At 38.6% G+C, this 24977-nt stretch overlaps 2 protein-coding genes across 3 annotated transcripts in view; one reads left to right on the plus strand and one right to left on the minus strand.

Annotated features, from left to right (window-relative positions):
• Positions 1 to 2366: 2366 nt before the first annotated feature.
• chfr (checkpoint with forkhead and ring finger domains, E3 ubiquitin protein ligase) lies at positions 2367 to 13798 on the plus strand. Of its 2 annotated transcripts, none has more exons than XM_088009075.1 (18): positions 2367 to 2500; positions 3337 to 3458; positions 4148 to 4247; positions 4872 to 4981; positions 5068 to 5127; positions 5215 to 5403; positions 5496 to 5579; positions 5737 to 5875; positions 6704 to 6858; positions 7704 to 7866; positions 7980 to 8185; positions 8811 to 8930; positions 9060 to 9143; positions 9300 to 9370; positions 9610 to 9697; positions 10603 to 10710; positions 10798 to 10870; positions 11062 to 13798. In XM_088009075.1, the coding sequence occupies exons 2-18, from the start codon at positions 3353 to 3355 to the stop codon at positions 11102 to 11104; spliced, it is 1899 nt and encodes a 632-aa protein (XP_087865201.1). In that variant the 5' UTR covers positions 2367 to 2500; positions 3337 to 3352; the 3' UTR covers positions 11105 to 13798. The 2 variants fall into 2 exon arrangements, with proteins under 2 accessions (XP_087865201.1, XP_014841479.2); XM_014985993.2 differs by having other exon boundaries at positions 5752 to 5875.
• Positions 13799 to 14137: 339 nt separating this feature from the next.
• The window catches only part of LOC106917199 (uncharacterized), a 36287-nt gene continuing 25447 nt past the window's right edge, over positions 14138 to 24977 (minus strand). Inside the window, exons 5-7 of the mRNA XM_014985991.2 lie at positions 21031 to 21173; positions 16284 to 16520; positions 14138 to 15803 (exon numbers count right to left, since the gene is read on the minus strand). Coding sequence (XP_014841477.2) covers positions 15117 to 15803; positions 16284 to 16520; positions 21031 to 21173 — 1067 coding nt within the window. The 3' untranslated portion in view covers positions 14138 to 15116. The remainder of the gene's footprint in view (positions 15804 to 16283; positions 16521 to 21030; positions 21174 to 24977) is intronic.

The following is a 24977-nucleotide window of genomic DNA, read 5'->3' on the forward strand; positions in this document are numbered from 1 at the left end:
AAGGAAAATTCTTCTTTATGATTACAAATTTGGTGAATATGGCTTGTATTTGTATTTGACAACCATTTACGGATTAGGAGAATTGAGAACTGGTTGATGTGGGAGTTGGTCCATACCAAATCTGGTCTATATGGGGGAATGGAAAGAAAAAAAAACCTTGCTTTTTTATTATTTAAAAAGAGCCATACAAAACCTTGTTTATACAATGCAAGGGACACAAAAACTGTGATAGAAAGTGCTGAGGTCAAATAAGAACCGGTTTAGACTTTTTGGTCAAAATGCTAAACGCTTTTACCCTGAAACTTAACGAGACATGTCTGGTTAAATAAAGGCTGCATAGGTATATATACATACATATTGTTCAAGCTGTACCTGTAAAACAAAATATCACTCTACCATAAGATAGTCAGCAGTTCCATGAAACATTAAAGAGGAATTAGAGAAGCGTTACATCCAGGAGAAGTTGTGTCCTATTTTGTGTCAGAAATGAGTTTTACAAACAGAGCAGGGGTGTAGTTTGGATACTGAACAATGACAATCTCAGGTTTGCTGATGAGCCGTAACCAACAGATAAACCTCTAAATGCTCTAAATGTCACCCTGGTTTCCCTCAAAGAAAAGAAGCACGTGATGATGAAGATGGTCTTTTCATCTGTACTCCTGATGACCTAGGCTGAATCAAGACACACACAGCTTTGAAGCCAGTATAAGTTTCCTGTCGTGTGACAGAATTGAACGCTGCATCGTTGCTTTCCGTCTTCTTGACTCTCTGTTTTTCCACATTCCACCTTGTAGCACCTGAGGATTTTCAGGAAATCCCTGAGGTACCTTGAGGAAGACAGGCCTGAAATTTGGATGCACCTGGAGGTAATCATTACCCTGATGATGGATGAGAGGCAGGACCAGATATGGGGAGCTGCTGGACTTCATGAAGGTGCTGCCACCTCCAGGGATTTCTCCTGGCTTTACATTTCTAACTCTGTGAGACTCTGTATTCCAGGGAAGAACAGAATATATGACTCTCACCATTGTAATAAGTTTAAAATATAGTTAGTAGTTATTTTGAACTTAAATCTAACAAATAGAATATTTTTTTATTGGTATGTTGGTAAATAAATCACACGGCAGTCACAGCAAAGACTAGCTTAAAGACGTGGACTTTGGAAATAATTTATAAAGAGTGGATTGTTTAAATTATATGTAACCTGCTGCAGAATTGCATTGTGGGAGATTTTGTGATATATGGCTTTTCGTTCTTTTTAATTGTGCAACTTGATATATTGTTTTAGATAAAAATGTTTTCTATTCATTATTATTATTATTATTATTATTATTATTATGGAAGAAGCTCGTTTTTTCCCTGTGTTGCTCTGCAATGAGGAACTACAATTGAAAACTACCCTTTATGGCTAACAGTGACATATTATTTTATGATAGGCATTGTCCCTTTTGAAATAAATTAACAACAACAGAACAAAAGCCTTTGCAATCAGTTTTCTTGTGTTGCAATGACTTGGGTTTTCCCTCATTCGTCATTGTACAGACACATGCATTGTTTCCCGTAGGTTATTGCTCCTTTCCAGCTTGTTGCAGGCAAACTGGGCTTTTTAAGCACAGGTTCTCTTGGGATTAGCTTTACAACAGCTGTTTAGGTTGTGTGTTTGGTGTGTAACGTAATAAGTTTAAGCATTCATGGTGATTGGTGACAAAGCAGAAGAGAGTTTAACAAATCACTGAACCAACCCTGGCAGATCCTGCTGACAGATCCAGTGCGAATTTGTTATTTTCTCAGAATTACAAACGTCAAGGAAGAAATAGAAAAACATATCTTACTTGGGGGGAAAAAAAGCTATAGGGTTTCTTTTTTACTCTCTTAAATAAGAATTATAAGTAGCAACGATTGAATTAGATTTCTAAAATGAGTTTATCCTTGTAAAAAATGTAGTTTTTACACCTATTTGTGGATAGGTGTAAAACTAGCACACATGAATTGAAAACAAGATATTTTTCCTTGAAAGTATGAAGTGAGTTATAGCTGGTATGTTGATTTTTAGATGGGGAAAATTCTTACGCTTTGAAGGGATTTTAAAATAACCCAAAGGCATTCCTCATCGATATGTGTTTTATTTTGACTAGTTGGAGCGCCACAACTGATATCTCAAATTTAAGTATTATTTTATTATTAGTCATTTATAATAAGCAATACCTTCAAATATAATTCCTACTATAGTAATGCACTTGTTGATAGCTTTATTTTTAATTTTTACTGGTACAAATGCTACATAATGAGGAAGCAGACGATTTTTTTAAATTAAATCTTATAACACCTTGCCTTAGCATTCCAGCAACCCACTCTAAATAAGGTACTCTAGCCCCTCCTAAGTCAGCTGACGACGGTCCATGTTGCCAGGAAGTGCTTCGTTTTTCAGATCTAACCGGAATATAAGGAGGAGTAGCTGTTTAATACTACACTGCTGGGACATCACACCGAGCGTTTCATGGTAAACTAAGACCTGTGGGACAGAAATGTAGCGGTACAGAGGTGCTGGTCTGAGAGGACGGTTCTGGTGTGTTTTTGCTAGACCACAGATGCTAATGCTAGTAGTCTGGTTAGCTTAGCATTGAGCAGAGTTGTTTGGGTTTCGTTATTTGCTCTAATAACACGTTAGGTGAAAACTTTTTGAAGCGTTGGTGTTTGGCAGTTGGAGTAACTGTGACTTTGTTTTAGTTTATCACGAAGTTAAAACAGCTGAAAGCTGCAATGTAGTCAGTTTATGTTTTTTTAATGTGAAACAGAATGTAACTACAATTCGTATCTAATTCTGTCTGGTAAATTGCTCGTTTTCTGTCGTTCTAGATTATATTTTTTTTGTCAACGTAGAAAGTCTGGTCATGACGTCGGCTTTCCATAAATTTCACAACTGCACCTAATAGCACCTAGTCTATTTTAAACTGGCCACTCAGCTGTGTTTTTGCTAAAAAAAAATAAAAAAAAAAAAAAAAAAATCCAGTGTTTTTTGGCTGGATCAAGTTGAGTTAAAAATGTCCAACTATTACTGTTATTATTTAGGAAAACATGACTTAAAAATAGCTGTATGGCTAAACGTAGTAAAGTTATGTTACTTCACTGTAGTAAGCCTCAATAAATCACACATATAGATTTAGTGTTGCCATTCAATAACCTATATTGAGTAGTAAACATTTTACATTCTCAAATGTGTTTAATTTCACTTTCTGTTTGTTGCGCTATGTCATTTCTCTAAGCAATACATTCCAAAAAGAAATGGTAAATGTGTTACATATAATCTCTAAACGTATTTTCTGATTGTCACCTCAGGGTCAGCCATTGAGACATGGAGAACTACAGCAGTGGTCGGCCATGGGGGAAGCTAGTCAAAGTGGACTCCAATGAAACGGTTCTGCTTTTCACTAAGGAATGTACAGTTGGCAGAAAAAAAGGTAGAAAAGGTTTTTTTTTGTGTGTGTTTTTTTTTTTTTTTTTTGGAACGGACTAAGACGTCTCATTTTCTATTTCTAATTTGTGTTAGAAACGGCTAGTGTTTATCCCAGCTTTCAAAACTGCTCTCACCGAGTTAAAGTCCCCATTAAGAGAAGACGGCCCTTTCTGCGCTGTAGACGTTTCTGTCAGTGTCTGGAGCCTTTATAACCTCCCCCTTGAAAACACAAAGCCTCCTTTAGTGCCCCAAACTTAGACAGCCCCTTGTGATGAGAACAAAAGATGTCTATTGACAACATGCGTGTAGAATATTAAGTTGATTTTTTTTTTTGTATGAGTTTTGCTTTAGAGCTGGTTAGGGCTATATATCCCTCTGTGTGTGCTTTGTGGTTGAGAGATTATGGGAATCTACTTTTTCTTTTTGTGCTATGCAAAGCCATTGGGGTTTGCAAAGATTGCATAAATTAGCCAATGTCTGGGTAATAAAATTCAAACACGTCATGGCAACTTAGTCTTTAGGTGCAAGGTGGGTTTGTTTTGACAGAATTGTTAACTATATGTTTCTATATCATTTATGATAAAACTAACAATTTGAAGCATAAAAAAGTTTTGGATAAGAAAATAGTGTTTCCTAAAAACACTTTTTTTTTTTTTTTTTTTTTTTTTTTTTACTTTTATGCTTTTTTTTCAGGCTGCTATCTGTCCTTTCCATCCAATAAACTTGTCTCCGGGGAGCACTGCAAGATAGTAAAAGATGAACACTCAGGGCTGGTTTGGCTTGAAGACACGAGGTACTGTACCCCAAGAGTTTCAAATGAAATTCTACTGCCTGCAAAATGACTTGTTCTTTATTTGTTTCTGTTTTTTTTTTTTACATTACACACATAAATAAAAATCTGAAAAGTGTGCATTTGCATTCAGGTTTGCCCTATATTTAGCGCCATCTACCATTTCCTTAACTTCCTTATACCATTACTGCCATTCTGTGGAATTAGAACGTTTTGATAAAAAAATCATAATTTCCTTCATGCTCATATAATTTTTGGTTTAAGTTTTTAACATTCACTATGGAGGGGCAAAAGTGACATGAGCCTCAGGTTAAACATTGTGCTCTATATCAAAAAAATCGCAACAAAATATGTTTTTGAATGTAATGTGAAAAAATGTGGGCAGGGGGTTAAGCACCAGGGGTGTACATACTTTTGGAAGCCACCATAATTATATTTCCAGACTTTGCTTATGAGTTTTCCTTCATTTAAAGAAGGCCTTATATTTCCTAAACTTTGTGGCTTAAAAAAAAAACACCAAAAGACTTGGTAATATTTTATACTTTCATATGAGTTGGATTTAATATTTTCTAAATGAGAGAAGATATGCTGCATTGACTTGTTGCATCTCTGAACTGTTTTCTGCAGCACTAACGGCACAGTGATCAACTCGTCCAAAGTGGTCAGGAAGCAGACTCATGTGCTGCAGAACGGTGATGTTATCTACTTTGTGTACAGGAAGAGTGACCCTGATCAAAGTAAGCAGCTCAGAATCTGCTTCTGCTCATTTATTTCTACAGGCCTTTAATAGAAAAGACTCACAGCACATCTTGTTACTCTCTAGACATCGCCTATGTTTACCACTCTTTAAACATGGAGGCCGCTGTTCCAGAAGACAGTTGTAGTGAGTAGTTAGTTGGATAACGTCCTACAAGGGGCTCGTTGTATTGTGAGTCTGTTTTGATAGTTTCCCATCTCCACATGCACACAGAGAGGCCAGCCTGCAGTCTTTTTCCTGTTCTGGCTTCAGAGATGGCCTTTTCTGTGGAACCCGTAATGCTCACAAGAGCTCCTTTGGATCCAACTCAGGAGGAGCCTCAGCCTTCCACCTCCACTTCCCACTTTTGTATTAAGAAACCCTCGTCTAAAGCCCCCGTTTCATCAGCGTCTTCTGCTTTGGGTACATTGTGTTTATTCTTTTGATCGATTGATTGATGCTTTTTTTTTTTTTTTTTTAATCAAGTAACTTTTGACGCGTGTTGGTCTTACCAGGCCAAGTTAAGGATGGAGCCTCAGCAGTAGAAGAACACTCAGGCAACCGGGAGCCAGAATGCAAAAGGAGGAGAACAGATGATGGTCGGTTTCTCATTTAGTTTTTCTGTGCATCTGTTTTTCCTCCTCATGTCGTATGTGGAATGTTTTTGTAAGTGAAACCAGACAACTTGTAAAAAGTCAGGGTTAGCTTTGATGACAAATGCCAATGTTTTTACAGATACTGATTTGTGCTGAACAGGTACCCTTTTTACAGATGTGACGGGATCAGCTAAGGGGGATGTTCTGTCTAAACTGCCTGTGAAAGAGACTAAAACGGACAAGATGGAGGAGTCGCTGACATGCGTCATTTGCCAGGACCTGCTGCATGACTGCATCAGGTGAGAAGTCAGAAGAAAGGTCCTCAGGGACAGATGGACTCCAGATGGGGCTGCCCTTTTCATCTGGACAAAAACAAAAGTGTCCTTCTGAAATGTCTTTATTTTTTACAATGTATTGCATGGAAGCCAAGAGGAACTTACTGCATATACTTTTTCCAGATGCTTTTCTCTAGATAATGAGTTCATTTCCTGTTTTTCCTTTTTTTTTTTTTTTTTTTTTTTTTTTTTGGAGAAAACAAGTCAGTTTCTAATTTTCTTTACATAGTGAGTTACTTTATTGATGGGTTTTCTGGAGACAATGAGTTAATTGCTAATTTTAGTGTCATAAAGAGTTCCTTTGCCAATGGTTTTCTCGAGATAAGTTAATTTCCTGACGTTTTTCTCGACATAACGAGTTGATCGTGACATGTTTGTTGTGTGTGTTAAACCTAATTGCTGTGGTTCTCATTTGAAGGATAACTCAATATTTCAAGAAAAACGTTGGGAAATTAACTTAATCTCGATAAAGATAATGCAGAGCCGTCCGCTCTTGGCTTCAGTAGTATTGTGTGTGTGTGTGAGACCCAATGTAGCACGTTTTTAGATTTAATAACCCACGTTGCTTGTCCCCCAGGTTTTTGTAGTTTTGCCCAACGAGACTTCATGTAATAAATCTCACACTGGCCAGGAAAAGGGGCCCTTTTTTCCCCATTTGAGCTCCTGTCCCTCAAAATGTCTGTGCATACCACTTAAGGTCCTTGATTGAATTTTTTATTTCTTTTTGGTCTGGCGTGTCACTTGCGCTTATGTCAGAGTTATACATTTGGCTCCATTGTTTTGTGCCTTCAGCTTACAGCCTTGCATGCATGTTTTCTGCGCCGCCTGCTACTCTGGCTGGATGGAGCGCTCGTCGCTGTGTCCCACCTGCCGCTGCCCCGTGGAGAGGATTTGTAAAAACCGCATTCTGAACGACCTGGTGGAGGCCTACCTCATCCAGCATCCAGGTTTGCACATAAGCATCATGACATGTAATGACACAAGAGCCTAGGGCTGGGCGATGTGGCTTAAAAATAAAACTTCTTTTCTCAGTTTCCAATTTTAAGTGTTTTTATTTTCCCTCTCATTTTTTAAAATATTTCGAAAAACTGGCTTTTATTTCAATCATCTCTTCTATGAGTCGTACGACAGAATATTAGGGCTCGGCTACGAGAAATTTTGTTAACCCCTTAAAGCTTGACACAAAGTAATTCTCAGAAAAAAAGCTTTTGTTAAATTATATATCCAAATTTTGAAATTATATCGGCATTACATTTATAAATTTCACATCAAGGGCTAATTTAAAAATATATTTAGAGCAATATTGAAGTCCAAATGCAGATGTGAATATATTTTGTAGTTTTTTCATGATAGTATATTTTCTCGCATTATGGCTTTATTCTTGTAATATTCTGACTTTATTCTCGTCATATTGTTGTTTTTTTATTATTATTGTTATTTTTATTATTGGTATACTATATTACTATGCATTATATTGTTTTTGTTATTATTATTATTATTATTAAAAAACTTAATGTTCTGTTGTGGAGTTGATGTGAATTGAAAGTCCAAATGAATAGAAGCTGTGAAACACGCTTGTCAAATAAGACGGTCGGCCTTCGGTGTTTCTAAAGTACGGAAACCAAAGGAGCGCATTTGTGGGGAAAAAAAAGAAAACTCCCAAATTTTTCAAAAATGACATTTTCAAAAAGCGATTTATCTTCCAGCCCTACGAGAAACCAAGATGTGCTTAGCTCAAGATTGTGTTTCTAAACCCGAAGCGCGCCTCTCTCTCTCTCTCTCTGTCTTACAGAGAAGAGCCGCAGTGAAGAAGACCTGAAGAGCATGAACAGCCAAAACAAGATCACTCAGGACATGTTGCAGCCCAAAGTGGAACGTTCCTTCTCTGAGGAGGAGGGCAGTTCAGATTACCTCTTTGAGCTGTCTGACAATGACAGCGACTCTTCAGATATTAGGTAAAAAAAAAAAAACAAAAAAAAAAAAACACCACTAAGCCAAGCTAAACCAGAGAAGCATGTTTATTTCCTAGGTCTTTACTCACCTTTGCTGTGCATTTCTTTCCCTGCAGTCAGCCCCTTCTGATGTGCAGGCAGTGTCCAGGCTACATGCGGGATATGGGCCAAGTTCTGTTTGCTTCGAGCTCAAACTATTGGTTCACTGGTCTTCCAACTCTGCCACCTGTCCAGCCTCCTCCCACACCTGAGTGTGGGGAGGGGGCAGCAAGGCCGGCCGGAGAGCAGCCCTCCACGTCCTCTGATCGGCCCTCAGCTGACGGTGAGTCTAGATTAGGCGCCGGCTGGTGTGACGTTCAAACGGTATGAAAACTGAGTTAAAATGTCACAGTCTGTTCCCCAAAATCCTAAAGATAATATGTATAATAATCTAATGATTTATTTAAAGTGGGAATACAGCTGCTGTCATCACTGCTGGTGCTGGAATGTTATTACAGGTGGAGCATATTTGTTATTTAGAATGAAATCAGGCAAATTTTTGTAGATTTCAAGTGTGTAATGTGTAAAATAATGTAACGGGCCAAACGGGACATTTTTCTTCTTGGTAACAATGTCGGACAAAACGGAGGACAATTGAGAAGAAAAAAAAAAGTATTTTAAAATTTAGGTGTACAAAAATTAGAAGCTTACAGCGATAGTGTTAGGTTTATTTAATTTGCATAAACTTGTTTTTTGTTTTACATAATTTTTGTTGTAATTTTTAGATTTTGATTCTTACTTCCAAATTTTACAGAATAACATTTATTTAGGTCAAGACCAACAAATTCTGATCCCAAACTTTTCAAAAGGTAATATTTTAGGAGGATATTTAGTTTTAAGCTTGAGGCTCACTATAGCAACCAGTCTGTAACACGTCTGAAGCTCCTCTGCTTGGCTCTGCTGCACAGCACCTCAGGAGTACTGCTGCCCCCCTCAGGGCCGCCACCTCATCTGCACCTGCTGCCTCCAGCCGATGCCAGACCGGCGGGCCGAGCTCAACAACCAGCAGCAAGTTATCGCTCAGCAGTGTGAGTTGTCCCATCACCTCTTTTTACCTTTTAAAAATAAATTAATAAAAATGTGTGCCTTATAACTGCACAGATCGTGATAAATGAAGCTCAGCTGTGTAAAAACCTTCATATGCTGCGTGTTGGCAGGTATGCTGTGCCAGAGTCCGTTCTGCCACATGTACTGGGGCTGCCAGAGGATTGGCTGCCATGGCTGCTTGGCTCCATTCAGTGGTGTGTGTCACAGCCGTTCATCATTTAACATATGTGTGGTTTACTGATTTGATCGACTGCGTTGTCTTTAGTTGAACACCAAGCTCCAACTTTCTCCGTTTCCATTAAAAACGCTTTGTGACCAGTGACCTTTTCATCTGTTTTTTTTTTTTAAAGAGCTTAATCTGACTGAAAAGTGTTTGGACGGCGTGCTGAACAACAACGCATATGAGTCAGAGGTTCTACAAGTAAGTAAACCCTTTATTATTTGTTTCTATTATTACTCTGCTCTTTTTGTTTTAAATCAGAGTTGTTGGTTTGTTTGTTTTTTAAAAGCATAATTTTTAAATGCTAATTTGTATGCACACCACATTGGAATAGAACTTCTGACTGCAGGATTTACTTTGAATTTGCATGATGTCTGGATATGAAATCCACATATCAATGTATTATGATATTTAATGTATTGATTTTATATTTTCACCAGAACTACCTTTCTGCTAAGGGGAAGACATGGAAAGATCTGCTCCAGGAGTCTTTGCAGGGCTTACAGGAGGGAAAGTTTCTCCTGACAGGTGACTCCGCACATCAAAGTTCTTTAAGTGCTGCTCACTGAATCTTTTTTTTTTTTTTTTTTTTACTCGATCCTTATGTGGTAGACCAACACGAAGTAGGAAAAAGAGAAGGTAAAATTAAAGAGGAACAGGAACAACAGACTGGCCAGACAACATAGCCATTAGAGTGACCTAGTCAAAGTAATGATGCACTAATTACAAATACATGCCACACTTTTCAGATATTGGTAACTTTATATTAGGGGTTCAATTAACTATTATTTTAGTAATCAATTTATTCTGACGATTAGTTGATTATTTGAATAAAAAACATTTTACAGATTTTTTTAACCATTTTTTTATACAATATTAAAAATACATTAAAAGATGCAAATAAGATTCAGCTCTTTTTTCATTGCCTAAATTGCAATCTGAAGATCTGAAACAGGGGAAACTAATGGTATACCGCTGGAGGAGTTTAGGCTAAAACATATTTCCAGAAAAGGGTGTTATTTTTATCTTTAATGCAAAATGTTTATTTGTACAGTTTTGGCTTAATTGCTGCTCTAATTGTGCCTTTTTTTTTTTTTTTTTTGAGTCTGTATACCGCAGTTAACGATTAATCGGTCGCTAAAATTAGTTGACAATTAAATGGATAAATGATTAATCGCTTCACCCCTACTTTATATTCTTTTCGTTCCTCTTAAAAATGACTGCTGCCCTGCAGTAGAACTAAGTGAATAATATGTTAACATGTTGAATAAAATCCCATTAAGACACGTCGACGTTTGTGTAATAAGAAAACATGGACAAGTTCAGAGTTTGAATACTTCTTGTCTAAATTCACAAAATGCCCTTTTCAAGAACACGTTGGCGCTCTCGTTTTGATGATAATGATGATGATGAGTGCTGACCGTCTCGTTCAGATTGTCGCATCTCTGCGGACACCCTGCTGTGTTCCTGCTGCGGCCTGCGAGCCTTCAAGGAGCTGGCCTACAAGTACAGACAGAACATCCCTCCGTCTGAACTGCCAGGTCTGAACTTTGTAAAGCTGCGGATTTTCTTTTCTTGTACATTTCAAACACTTTCACTGCGTTCCAGTAACATTCATTCATCCTCAGCTTCTGTGACATCTCGTCCCGACTGTTACTGGGGGCGAAACTGCCGCACGCAGGTGAAGGCGCATCACGCAGTGTAAGTCCCGTGTCACTTCTTCAGCAACCATAGTTTGATGTCAGAATTTGGTGCATGTTTTATCCCTATACGACCGCTAGAGGGAGACCTTGTATAAACCCTTTCTTTTTTTCTTTTTGTCTGAACACCAGGGGAAGATGTTTCTCTGTGCTTCTTGAATGCAAAGCTAATTCTTCCCTTCATCATTTCAGGAAATTCAACCACATATGTGAACAGACGCGTTTCAAGAGCTGAAGCAGCCGGACGTTCGGTTCTTCTGCGTCAAATGCACATGTGAAACACGATCTCGATGCGTTTCGCTCTGCCCGACGTGGACGACACGCCTTATGCAATTGCCTAATGCACATATTAACAATCGGTGTCCATTTACAACAATGGCCGTGTTCCCCACAGATATTCAGGAGAATGGTATCTATGCACATTCAGATTATTCCCTTCAAGTGAAGGTCTTTTCACTCGTACAAGTTGCTGTTGCTCAGAATAAACACCCCGAAACAGCCGATATCTGGTAAAGGAATCATTTGTTTAGGTGGTGAAATGGTTAATGGTGTTTGTTAATGCCGCTGTCACCCTGGGCAACAAAAACTTCAATTTTGTTGTTAGATTAGAAGCTATTTGTGTATGGAAGAGGGATATGTACGCATGCTAAACAAGTCTTTTTTTTTTCCTGTTTTCTTCATGAGAGAATTATTTTTTATCATTTTCCCAATATGCTAACATTATTATTCAGGGATTTCCATTACTCATTACATCTAAGTAATCATGTAAAATATCTTTACTAAGTAAATTACAATCGTATTCATTTATTTCACTAATTCTACTTAAAAAGTGAAAGTCTTGGAAGATAAAGATTCATTACTCTATGTATTTCAGCGGTTTTTTTTTGTTTTTGTTTTTTTAGCAAAATGCAGGTTGAAATTAACGAAAACCCAAAAATTACTTGTGGGGAAAAATGAAAAAATGTTTTGGTCGTTTGCAGTATTTTCTGATTTGATGTTATGCCAAACACAATCACTCAAAGACTACCAGCAGAAATGCACTGACTGTTTTCACTGAAAGTAACCCACAAAAGATGATTGCTAAAAGGATATGGAAAGTGGAGTGGAAGGAAAAAATAAAGTGTGTCATATCTGAGTTTTCAAATTGAATTACTTAAATTACTTTACTCTTCCAACTTATTCAGATGCACCTATAAGGGTCACCGGAACAGGAGCAGTAAAGTATTTTCAGTCTAAAATAGTCCATCACAATGCTATATGTTGCTAGCATTAACCAGTTAAGTATTGCCTCTTAGGGATTTTTTTTTCCTGCTTATATCACTGCATTTCCAGGCAAAAAAAAAAAAAAAACACACACTAAAACTCTAACACATTGTGATCCAGTGTGATATCTGTACAGGATTATGTTGTTGCCGTGTAGTAAGGGCTAATCTGTGTGATGAAATGCGTTGCTTCCTTCTGTAGAACTTCAGGGAAGAAAAGCGACGCGAAGTCAAAGCAGCTGCGACTCTCGGCTGCGTTTACGGGAAACTCTTAGAAGGATCAAGCCAATAAGAGACGCGGCATGCACTCAGTTACTCGCATTGGTCTTACCTCTCTCATCAGAGCGTTGATCTGTTGATTTTTCTCTTATCGCTCCTCAGGTACACAACACTTTTTATTTTGAAACTTTCTTTGGAAAATGGGCAGGGGGGGGCAAAGCAGAAGTGCACTGACATCCTCTTTAAGACTATCAATATCTCAGATTATTAATGTAGTAACAACTGGACAAATCACACTTAGCTTCTTCTAGCTTCTGTCTAGCTGATATAGTGGATTTAAAGTTTTTTTTAAAATATATATTAAAACTAAACTTACCAGTAATCTTCTGTTTATTAATGTGTTGAAAATGGTGATGGATGTAAAGTAGAAAATGCTTAAAGCAGGCCTTAGAAAGGCTAAGTTTAATGTGGATTTCTTACTGATTTTCAAAATTTATGCAGATTTGTTTTTTTTCTTGGACATGGACGATCTTTACTCAAATTTCTCACGTTTAAGAGAAAGTTCAAAACATTATTAAACATCCTAAGACAGTCTGTGCTTGGCGTATTGAAAATAAATTGCCTACAATATCTGGGTTTTAATCGTACAGAAAGATTAATTCCACAATATAATGGAGATTTAAGCACAAACTAAATTCCTTTATAGTATAAGAAAGTTAATTTCTGATGTACATGTAACTTATAGTTTTATGTTGCCTGTTAAATCAATGAGGCAAATAAAAAAAAAGTTGTTAAAGGGCACTTTTCTGTTTCTACCTGTGTGTGTGGGATTTAGGTCACTGTTTTCTGTATTTTAATTATTTTTTTTATTTCATGCTGAGTCGAGGTATGCATTCTTTAGCAGCTCAGCCTCTTGGCACAAGCCTGATCTATTCCCCCCCGCAGACGAGTTTTAATTATTCGCTACAGGAGATCCGGCTGAGCTAACAACAATCCCAAGCCGCTCCAATCAGGAATTGGTATTAGCGGTTTTTGAGGAGTGCTGTAATTTTTTTTTTATTTTTCTGCAAAAAAAAGAAATGTCCGGACGAAGGTGCTCAGGAGTAAATCAGCAGGTTTCATTCTACCTCATCACATTACATATGAAAGATGTTTGGATTCAAAAAGGACAAACAGAGAAGCTGCATGTGCTTCCTCTGTAAGGGGTGGATGTAAATCTTTCTAAATGCCTGTAACACTTGGATGCATTGCACTATTTTCAGAATGAATCTAGATTATAATCAAGTTCTAGTTGAATCGTAGATCAGTAGGAAGATGCAGGAGTTAGTCGTGGACTTTGAGAAATGTACATTTCGTGGCATGGTGTCGGCAGTACTGAAACTGTGTTTGAAATGCCTTTAGCTCTGACTTCTGATCATTTAAATATAATAAAATTGATATAGTTCAAAGGAAGTCTGGGTTGCCGTTTTTGTTCATGATTAAAATTTGTTTTACAGCCAAACGAACTCGCATGTTTTTGATTTCTTTCTGCTTTACGATGTAAAAGTATCGTCCATGCACATAGAGGATCCGATCGTTTGTATTGGGAATGTTGGAACAGGAACTAATTTCTCATGTTCTATAAATTTTATATAAAAAAAAGAACATATGTATGTATTTATAAAATAAATGGGATTTTCAGTGATATTCTAATTTATCAGAAATTATAAAACCTTCACGGAATGTTCACAATTTTGGTCAAAACATCCAAGAACTTTTTTTTTGTGCCAAATTAAGAACACCAGATGTTAACAGTAGCGTGTTTATTGAACCTTTACTTACATATGAAGGTTTAAGTGCTCTGTACTACATAACGGTCTCTATTCTCACTTTATATAGTATTCCAACTTCCCTTTTATAATCCGTTACCAGGAGAACGCGTACGCCGACGTGACAATGATATAAATGATTCATCTACGTCCTACATAATACTTGTGGGTAAAAAGCGACGATGACCACATGGAGAACCGCAGGAAGAGGCAGGAAAGTGCAGCGGCTGAAATACAGGAGCTAAAAGAAATGAAGAAACGCCGTTCAGGCTTTTAACAAAGTCAGTTCCTCTGGAAAATGAACAGCTTTTTCTTTGTCCAAGAGCTTTTTTATATGTGTATATATGAACTGATGAGCCAGCGCAAAGTCTTACCAAGTGTTTTTGGTTCGGTTTCTTGTAGTTTTGCGTAATGTCGGAGTATGCTTGAAACAAGACAAAACTATTTGAAAAGAAGTTTTTCAGACAGAAATAGCTAAAAAAATTTTAATATTTGTGAAAAAGTACTAGTTTTAAGTAAAAAAAATAATCGGCCAGTGGAACAAGACATTTTCCCATTTTATGTTACAATTTAGGGGGAAATGGTAACTTTTAATATAAAAGTTATACTTTTAATACAAAAGTTAGAATATAAAACTGATAATATAATTTTTGTATTAAAAGTTATAACTCAAGCTTTTTCCATCAATATTAAATTACTGACTTAAATAAAGTTCCTCCTTCTTGCTCTAAAGTTAGTTTAGTCTTTTTATTTCAAGTCTACTAAGACATTTGCACTGGAAACTGGACCAAACATACTTGGTAAGACTTTGTGTTTTTGCAGTGCAGAGTGGAGTTTGTAAAAGTTGATGTCAGAAAAAAAAAAAAAAGGTGTTTTTTTTTTTTTTGTTATTTTCACAGTGCCACTAGTTCATAAATCCAGGTCTCTGTCAGAACTGTCTCGTCTCCTTGGCTCCGGGTCACATGTGGTTTGTCACAGAGCACAGCCCCGTGGACAGACTCACAGACGGCTGGCCGTTCTTCAGCGCCCCCGACTCGCTGAACGCTCCCGAAGCTGGCGGAGCGGCGCCGCCCGACACCTGACTCCCCCACGGCCTCCACTCCGGCCTGACCCTCTTGGGGCTGACGCCGCCCGTGGGAGGCCGTTTGCTCTCGTGCTTCGCCCTGACCGGTCCGTTCGTCCGCTCCAGGTGCTGAGCCGAGACCAGCGGCTGCCTGTCCTCCTCCTCGGAGATGGCGAACACCGGCACGCTGATGTGATCGCCCTCGCCTGGGAACTCCAGCCTCTTTCCGCTCTCGACGTGGCACTGAGCGGAAGAGGAGGAGGAAGAGCAGGAGGAGGGTGAGGAAGAGGAGCCATGGCCGGTCTCCGAGGGGACGCAGCCCGGGGGGACGCCGCCCCCCTTCGGTGGATCTTTTGTTTCGGAGAGGAGGCCGAAACACGGTCCGGTGAAGCGGGAGCGGCGCAGGTTGCTGGTGGAGTTGAGGCGGCGCTGTCGCTGTGCGGGCTGCGTCAGGGGGTAGGAGGCGGTGCTGGTGGAGGAGTCGGAGACGACGCTGGTGTTCGCCTGGGCCTCCAGGTGGGCGTCGGAGAACACCTTCCTGCTGTGGCTTTCTTTACGGTCGGGGATCAAACCAGATGGCGCCTGAAATGAAATATTCGACAGGTTAGAAGATATTAAACTGGGTTCTCAGAATGTCAGTAGCTGTAAAGCACATGCATCAAACTCAAATCCAGATCTTTATGCAGCCCTCTAGATTCCAGAGGGATGCAGAAATACAACCTTCAACAGTTGTGTGCTTAAATATGATTTTATCAATCAAACCAAAACGGCTTTTATCTGTGCACTGCCAAATTACATCAATCAATCCCAAGTTTTTCGCAATTCCACAATTGCCAAAATTCACAGAAAAATACTTTTTTGTGCTAATGCATCAGTAAGTGTTTAATCACAGTAGCATTGTCTCAAATGCAGACACTGCTATTAGTTAACATTTTAACAGTTTTTTAGTGGGTTTTATCAATCCATTCGAGCTCAACCGGCCCTTTAAGAACATCCATGATCATGATACGCCCCAAAGTGAAACTGATTCTGGAGCGCTGCAGTAAAGAGCCGAGTACTGACGTTGTCCACCAGCTTGGTGAAGGGGCTGGTGGAGTTCCAGCTGCACCACTTCTTGTGAAGCTGCGGCAGCGGAGGCAGGAAGTCCTGGAAGGTGCGTACGCTCCACGCTCTCGGCCGCGAGCAGACGCTCTCTTTAAGGGACCTGGCCCCGGCCGGCGACGTGCTGGGGTCCGCTGAGGGCCAGTCGCACGAAGGACCGGGGCCGGTGTCACTGTGTCGCAGGAACCTCTCCCGCTGCTAAGAAACACACAAGTCTTTCAAGTAAGACATGGATATGAGTGAATCCAAACAACACCACAAACATATTAGTCCACATTATGTAACTTTCACGTTTTATCATGTTGCAAAATTTAATGCATCCTATTAAATTTTACGTCATGAATCAACAGAAAGTAGATGATAGTAACAGAGTGGCAGAAGAGAGACATGATTTTAAGCCTTTTTTTAATATTAAAATAAAAATCTGACAAGTGTGGCATACATTTGTTTTCAGCTCTATTTGCTATAAGACTCCTGAATAAAATAAAATAATAAAATTCAAAATATTTTAAAAGTGTGGCACAGAAAAAAATATACCAATACTTAATCTCTCATCTGAACTTACCTGCCAGACGAGTCGGGCATTTATCGTATCGTTTATCATTTATCGTGATAAATTTCTTAGAAGGATTTTTAATTTATCGTTAAGTTTAAAAGTGAAAAAAAAAAAACTGTCCATGCTGTGGGGATTATCAGTTTTAATATTTTCTCCACTGTTTGTTCAATGACAATATCACTACATATCAATAAAATTAAAATAATGTTTAAATGCTGTGTGCAATTTAGTGACACTTTTTCATGACACTGCATTATAATATGTTGCCTTTCATTGTTCATCCAATTTAATTTTCTTTTTTTCTTCCAAATCTCACAATTAAAAAATAATATATATATATTGCCTACTTTAGTTTTTCTATTTATTTATTTTACACTTTTTCTTGGTTGCTTTTTCTGAACTTGCAACCTCTGGCTGCAGGGATTCATGGATACCAAACAAACGCAAGAAAGGAAGGAAGAAGCTATGTGGCAAATAAATGAGCAGAGGTTAAAAGACAAGAGTTGCCCAAAGACTGTAAACAAACAAATTAGAAATAAGGTTCAACAGACAACATAAACAGCTTCCATATCAGAGGCGGCATTATTCTTAAGCACTCAACTGCAGCAGGAAGGTCGATGACCTGCACCGGGCCGGACAGACCGTCAACAAATCAAGCACGCATCTCTGCTAGAGCAACAACCGATGGTCGTCGCTAAGGACGTACAAACTGTGTTTTTAACTGTCAAACCAGAGATCTGTCGCCCGGAGATCTGAATTAGACTGAGATAAGCCGGTTTTTTACTGTTATCATCCTCTGCTATCAAACGACGGTCAGATACGGTTTGGAATATAAAGAAGTGACAGTCTGTTATTTCAGACGGAAGACAGCTTTACAGCTGAATGCCTCCCAATGCATTTACGGTAGTTGTGTACGATGCATTAGCAAAAGCAAAGGGTGCTGATTAGTTGAGCCCACTAACTGTGCGCATGTCTCTTAGAATCCTCATCATTTTTTATTAAGAGTCAATAAAAATAAAAAAAATGTCAGGAGAACAGATGGGAATTTTGGAATGATTTCAGTTTTATCTGGAGGAAAACTGCACTGCAAAAAAAATAAAATAAAAATCTTACCAAGTGTTTTTGGTCCAGTTTTCTAGTGCAAATGAAATAAGACAAAACTAATTTACAAGTAACTTTTCTGCAGGACAGGCGAGGTCGTTTCAAGTCAATAATTTCTTAATAACGATGGAAAAAGTACATGTTCCTTCAATATTGGCAGATTATTTCACACAACTGAAATACTCTTATAAGATTTTGTTTTTTGCAGTAGGGTACACACATACACATGGAAACTGGGCAGTCCACGATGAATGCTGAACTTTAAAGTACCTGTTCAAAATTTAATATCAGCAAACCTCAACAAACTGAAGCAACGCTGAAAAGAAATATGACGAATGTACCATGAGCAGGACGAATATTCATACAGATAAAAAAAAAAAAACTAAACACACTTTAGCTCATAATGATGTAGTAGAATGTGGAGGGCTTACATTTTCATTTATATAAATTCAAAGCATTTCATAATGTCTTGATATGCAAAACCCCTGAGATTAAATAAAATCGGTCATTGTGGCGTTTTTGCACAAAATGTGACTTGCACATTACATGTTGTATTTTTCGTGGAGCGGCGAAATCCAGTCAGCAAATTAGTGCAAAAGTTACTTAATCAATTTTGATCAGCCAGTTGCCCGTCCATCAGCACAGGATGGAGGCTTTAGTTGTTCCAGAGAGAACTAATCCTTCCCACGGAGTCTGTAGCGGCTAGCTTTGTCTAGACTAGAATTAACGCGGGGCTTTAATTAAAACGTACTTTTGCCCGGTAAAGCCCCGCAAACACAATGGCAACTTTTACATTTGACACGAGGCAAGAGATCAGCAACTCCAGTCAATCAGAGATCGAGTTGGAAACATTTCAGGAGGAGGTGGGAGGCGGAGAGGGTGAGAGTGTTGCTCGGGAAAAAAAGCTCGGCACACACACACCTTCACACAGATTAGTAGAACCTGTCGAACGTTCAGGCAGCGAGTAACAAACCGTTTAGAGCCGGAAAGCTCGGCTTTTCGGCGAGAATGCTGTCGAAACGTGTTTTTTTTTTTTCTTTTTACAGCAGCAAAAATGTCAAATCAAAGTCGAAGCATTTAAAACACGGCAGTTAATGATGCTTGCACGAACATCTACCTTCCACCCCCACTAATTATTTCTGCAATGCGTCGTTCTCATGTAACATTTACCAAACATTACTGGTTTTCTGAATGAGGACACACACAGGCAGACCACACACTGTGTGTCAAAGCGTGCAGCGGCACAACACAGCAACACACACACTTTGAGCTGGGAATCTGGCTCTGAAGATAATACTCCATTAGCCTAGGCTGCAGAAAAGCCTGCCAGTCCTTCAAAAAAGCTGCCAGAGTTGTTTTATGCCAACTCTTATTCCAAAAGAGCACAAAAGAGAGCAAAAAAAGAAAGAAAAAAGCGCCCGCTTCCTCATAACTCCTCCTCCTCTTTTAATTATCCTCATTTCCCATTCATGTCCTCATAGCTGACATAGTTTTAGAACTTTGCCTACGTCAGAATAATCGTATCAGTCTGATTGGGAACATTAGGTCAGTTCAGAGAAAAAAAGAAAAAGAAAAAGCCAACTCTCTGCCACCTCCGATGTTCATTTGTTCTGGGAACTTTTCCACATTAGCGGGTCGAAACACAGAACTGAGGGGTCCGCCGCTGCGATTACATAAACTTTTTTTGCTCTCGTCCTTACAGCATCGCGTTTGGACAGAGACCTTTGAACCAGCGTGCAAAATGAGGCAGCACCGTGAGGAATTCACAGCCGTGTCACGCCCCTGGTTAGCGGATAGCATTCAGCGCCATTCTCGTCTTTTCACATCGGAGAACCAATGTTAGCGCGCTGGTGCTACGAGAGGAACGGGGTCAGGAGCTCAGGAAGAGCTATGGGGTTTTGTTCTCCTACACTGGCAACAAAAGTCAAGGGGGAAAAAAATCTCTTTATTGCTTTAAGCTAACTTCAGTGAGACTTTAAGCTAACTAAAGTTAGCTTAAAGCAACATGTGAAAGAGTCCATGTAGATTGCCTGTCCTTTTCAGTGCAGCACATTACTGTAAACATTTTTTAAGTGTGGATACAAGCTTAAAAATTTGTATTCTCACCCCTCATGCTGTATGTTTGTCATAAGTCCCGTGAGCCACTCGAATTTTAGGACGACGGTCGTTTTTCAAAATGGCCGCCGTTTTTCAGCCTTTTAAAACCAGTCATTGCCATAAAATGTTACCCGTTTTCATGACTTGAATAAATTTTATCACATCATATGCTTTCGACTTTGTTCATCTTGTTGATACAACTTTAAAGTAATAATACACAGCAAATCAGAAAAACTGAGATATTTACTGACAGTTGCTAAAACGTTACTGATGTAATTGTAGTGAAAAAAGGCTGAGTACTAATGCATGTCACAAATTTCAGGATTTTTTCTCCCCTCATTGTGGAAAAGAAAAAACTTATACATTTTGCTTCCACTTCACAACTGTAGGCAAGTTACCGTTTGCATCTTCAAATTTCACGCACAACACTGGAGGCCCAGAAGACTATTCTTTTATTTCCTATCCATAGCCACTCTGCCTTGGTAGAACAATTCTGTTAATTAGTGACACGGCGGTTCATTAGCCAATTTAAACAGCTGCTCTACTGATGTTCTGTCAGAGAGTTGGTGTGTGTGGTTCACCTTTTTTATTTTTATTTTACTGAACTGAAACACGCTGAATTCACATCTACATGCTAAAGTAGTCAAAGTCAAGCTAACATAGCTAAACTACTTCCCTGTCCCTCACTATTTTTAATTAAAACTTTTTCCTGACCTGTTAAATGTGATCCCCCTTGGACCTTGTTATCTAGTTGTCATAGTGTTGACAATTAAAACCAATGGCAGTCATTGCAGTATTTTGCAGAGAGTTGGTCTTGCACACTACTTTGTGTCAGTCTATCAAATAATCCCCCGTTCCCCAAAACACATTGACATCTGTGACTGTGGGACAAGTTATGGAAAGTCTTTCGTAAGGTACAGCAGGCATTACTGTTAACATCCAACAGGTTCTTACAGCATGAGGGTAGAAGGGCAGCCGGCTTGGGCAAGCAGCTGGTGATACAATGAAAACCTCATCTGCACCGAGATCAAGTTCAGTCAGACCGCTGCAGGAGAGCTCCAAGTCTGCAGTCTGGGGTGCATCGCCTTCAGCAGCGACTGCAGAAAGACAGAAAGAGAAACTATTAGACAACATAGCAGGGGCTTTGTGTCCACACAGACACACTTTCACAGCTAGGAGGAAGCTTGCGAGCTGCAGCAGCGGCTCTATGTAAAATGCTCTGCAACCTACATCAACCCAGAAGAGTTGTGTGGCTCGTCACCAAAGATAATGGCATTTAAAATAAAGTAGGAAGCTTATGAAGATGGAAAACAGCCTTTTTTTGTCAGTTGTTTCTGAACAATATTAACTGGAACCACAATGGCGTATGTAATGAGCCTAATTCTCAATATGTTGGAATAAAAGAGAGCGATCATGCTAGCATTAGTACGCTAAGGAGGCCGGTCCTGACTCGGAGGAGGCCGGTCCTGACTCCGAGTCAGCAGAGAAAACTCAGAGGCCAAACTAAAACTGGACAAAACTCAAAGTTTCTTCCACTCTTATCAATCAAATTTTATTTGTATAGCACATTTCAGCAGCAAAGCATTTCAAAGTGCTTTACATAATTAAAATAAAAGCATGTGACAATTAATAAACAGTAAGAAAGAGAAAGAGATTTTGAAAAAAAAAAAGATTAAAAAAGATAACATTAAAACCTGCACCCCTTTTAGGACTTCAGTTAAACGCCATTTAACTGGGACTCTAAACCTCTGGGACTTTTGTCAAAAACGCCGTTTGACAAGGACTCCAACCTCTAGGCTTTTAGTTGAAACGCCGTCAACTGGGACTCTAAACACCGTAGGACTTTAGTTAAACATCATTTAACTGGGACTCTAACTCACGTTTTCTACGAGTGGGGGACGGTACCCGCGCCTCTCCGGGGGGGCTTTACATCAATAAAAACTAAACGCAGCATAAACAGTGAGAAAGCAAAATAAAAAGAAATTAATAGATAAAAAGTAAAGATAAAAACATTAAAAACATCGAAGACATCAAAACCTTCACTCTAACCCTAATTTAGCCATAAGCAACTCTAAATAGGTGGGTTTTAAGTTGAGATTTAAAGGCACCCAGTGTTTCAGCTGTTTTACAGTTTTCTGGAAATTTGTTCCAAATGATGCATGAATGCTGCTTCTCCTCATTTGGTTCCGTTTCTGGGGATGCAGAGCAGAGCCAGAACCAGAAGATCTGAGAGATCTAGACAGTTGGTACAGCAATAACAGATCTTTAATGTATTATGGTGCAAAACCGTTCAGTGATTTATAAACTAACAGTATTAGATTTATATGAAAAGTATTTTAAAGTCTATTCTCTGAGATACAGGGAGCCAGTGTAGGGACTTTAAAATCTTTAGAGGGTTCTTGAGTCTGCGCATCGTCTGAATTATCTCCACAACAGAAAGCATGTTGAATGTACTTCCAGGCCTTTCTAAGATGGTCTTGTGGAAGATTTGGACTTTTAAATTAATCGCCAAAGAATTTTTTCCACCATATTTCTTCTTTCCTCTTCGGTTCCACGTTTGAAACCTGTCTCTTTCGCGTCCCTCAAAAATCGTTCAGGGTCCATGCCTGCCTGAGTATAATCCTCACTCAGGCAGTTTTCATCTGAGTACAAGTCCTCACTAGGAAAAAAAATCTTTCTGATCTTTCGTTTTGTAAATGTAAACATTTTCTTTGAAGGAACAGGATTCTCCAGGTGATGTTTGAATTTTTCCACAATAACTTTTTGTCCTCCTGGGTAATCAAGAAGTCCAATTAAATGCAGTCCAGAAGCGAAGTGTAAAGCATCTCTGGCGAGGTTTTGGAAAATCCGTTCACTCAGCTCTTCTGACACCTCTGAGAGAACATCCACATTTAATTCTCCTGTTTCTCTCAAAAGTACGATCAAAACCTCATGGAGTTCTTCCAAAAATGTTTCTCTGACAAGATCCAGTTGGTCCGTCCGCAGATTTTTCAATCACTTTCCAAAGAAGTTCTTTTTTTTCCTGTAATCCGGGGTTGTTTCACCAGGATGGACTTTGTTGGAGAACCTTGTTTTCATGTGTTTCCAAATAAAAGTGAGCTGTGAGTTTTCGTTACTCATCTGTGTTGAGCTGAGCTAAAATGTCCAAATGATTTCTGTGTTAACTGACCTGAGAATTAACTGACCAGTTGGTGATGTCATGGACTCTATGACATCACAAAGTCATTCTTAACAGGACCTCATGACACAGACATCATTTAAAGTCATGCTGATGACATCGTTGTCAGCAGCATGGCAACTGTTGCTAGGGGTAATAATAGCATGCAGTGAGCATGCGCTATGAAAAACAATAGAATCTGTGGCACTAAATACATTATTCCCACAAGTCTGAACTGGAAGTGATCTGCACAGCTTCGCCAGAACAGGGGGGTCCAGGGAACCAGTGGCCCCTCCACTTTACCGCCCTACACATTTTTATTTGGGTTCTGTCTCCTAACAGGCATAGTAGGCAAGTGTCAATGGGACCCCTACATCCAACCAGTTACTCAGCAAATCCATCACTTTAACCCAGAAGGGTTTGACCAATTTCTAGTCCCATATTCAGTGCATCGGCTTGTTTTGGTGGGGGCAAAATGAATCAAAGCAAAGAAAAAAAAGAGTCGAAGTAATAATAATATTACTAAAGTAAAAGAAAACTACTCTAATAAGTACTTTCTTTTTTTTTTTTAAGTTACTCACGGGAAAGTAACCAGATTTGAACATAGGCAACATCATCAGTAGCCTACAAGCTACTTGTTAACAAGCTCGAGGTGCTGTATTGTTATTAGCTAGTAATCTTTTAGCCAACATTAACTACATCCAACAGCATTTGAACTCAGTCGGTTAGTTTGGGTGAAAAACTGTGCAAAGTTCTTTGCGTTGTGCTGGTTTGCTGTCATAATTCTAATATCATTACATTTTATTTTCAGCCCCTTAATTCTATTTACAACTTACATTGCTGATGGCCTATCGCATAATCTAAAAAGATTGAAAAAGTATCATTAGAAAAACAAATAACAGTGAAACTTACAAATGTCCACAAAGAGAAATAGGAAACACTCCATGAAAGACGTAAACAGGCTGCAGACAATCAATTACGATTAGCCTAGCACTTCCACAGACCACTCTAAATGAAAACACTGTAAAAGACAAAAGGCAACAAAGGTAAAAAGTTGGCAGAATTTAAAATTAGAAATAGTTTTACTGCACTTTAGCAGCGTATTTATTTAATTTGTTTATTTCATTCATTTACAGTTTAAAATGAACCCATTGTCACATGTTGACATAAACAAATGTTTTGAATGAAAAGAAGTTTGAAGAAAAAAGAAACTTAGTCAACCCCTTCTCTCAAAAGTCAATTCACTAAGCCATAAACAACTAAACATCAATCAAGCATCCATATAGATCTTTAAACACAACATAGGCAACATGTATAAATAAAGATAATAATAAAGAAAAAATATGTATAATTTTTGCAACGACACAGCGCTCTACTGAATCAATACACTTCATTATTCTTTTATAGTATATTATATTTTATTATTTTCGTGAAAGTACAAATTGATTTACTCTCTTTGGTGTCTTTAGACGAATTGTTCAACAACAAAAATACAGAGCTCCATTTATTTAGTTCTTACTATGTTTTTTTATTATTATTGTATGTCTGATCTTCTCAAATTATAAATGCCATCTCTTTTAGTAAAACAACAGTAATATACTGCTACCTATTTTGCAGACTATTATAGTACACCAAGTCGTGACCTTTCATGAATTTGACGTTGAAGGTCAGTGGATTTGTTGGATCTCTGTGACGGTTTCTGCGTATATTTTTTTCAAAAACAAAAAGAGAACTTGAACTTTGA

The sequence above is a fragment of the Poecilia mexicana genome, unplaced genomic scaffold, assembly GCF_051168715.1.
Source record: "Poecilia mexicana isolate PSO_F unplaced genomic scaffold, ASM5116871v1 scaffold_9, whole genome shotgun sequence".
Classification (NCBI taxonomy): Eukaryota; Metazoa; Chordata; class Actinopteri; order Cyprinodontiformes; family Poeciliidae; genus Poecilia; species Poecilia mexicana.

What these genes read in the sequence shown, in the direction of transcription:
- chfr (XM_088009075.1), top strand. Translation starts at nt 3,353, where the DNA reads ATGGAGAACTACAGCAGTGGTCGGCCATGGGGGAAGCTAGTCAAAGTG. An exon ending in TGTTCCAGAAGACAGTTGTA is followed by an intron (nt 5,128 to 5,214) that starts GTGAGTAGTTAG and finishes ACATGCACACAG; the next exon opens with AGAGGCCAGCCTGCAGTCTT. An exon ending in TGATCGGCCCTCAGCTGACG is followed by an intron (nt 8,186 to 8,810) that starts GTGAGTCTAGAT and finishes TCTGCTGCACAG; the next exon opens with CACCTCAGGAGTACTGCTGC.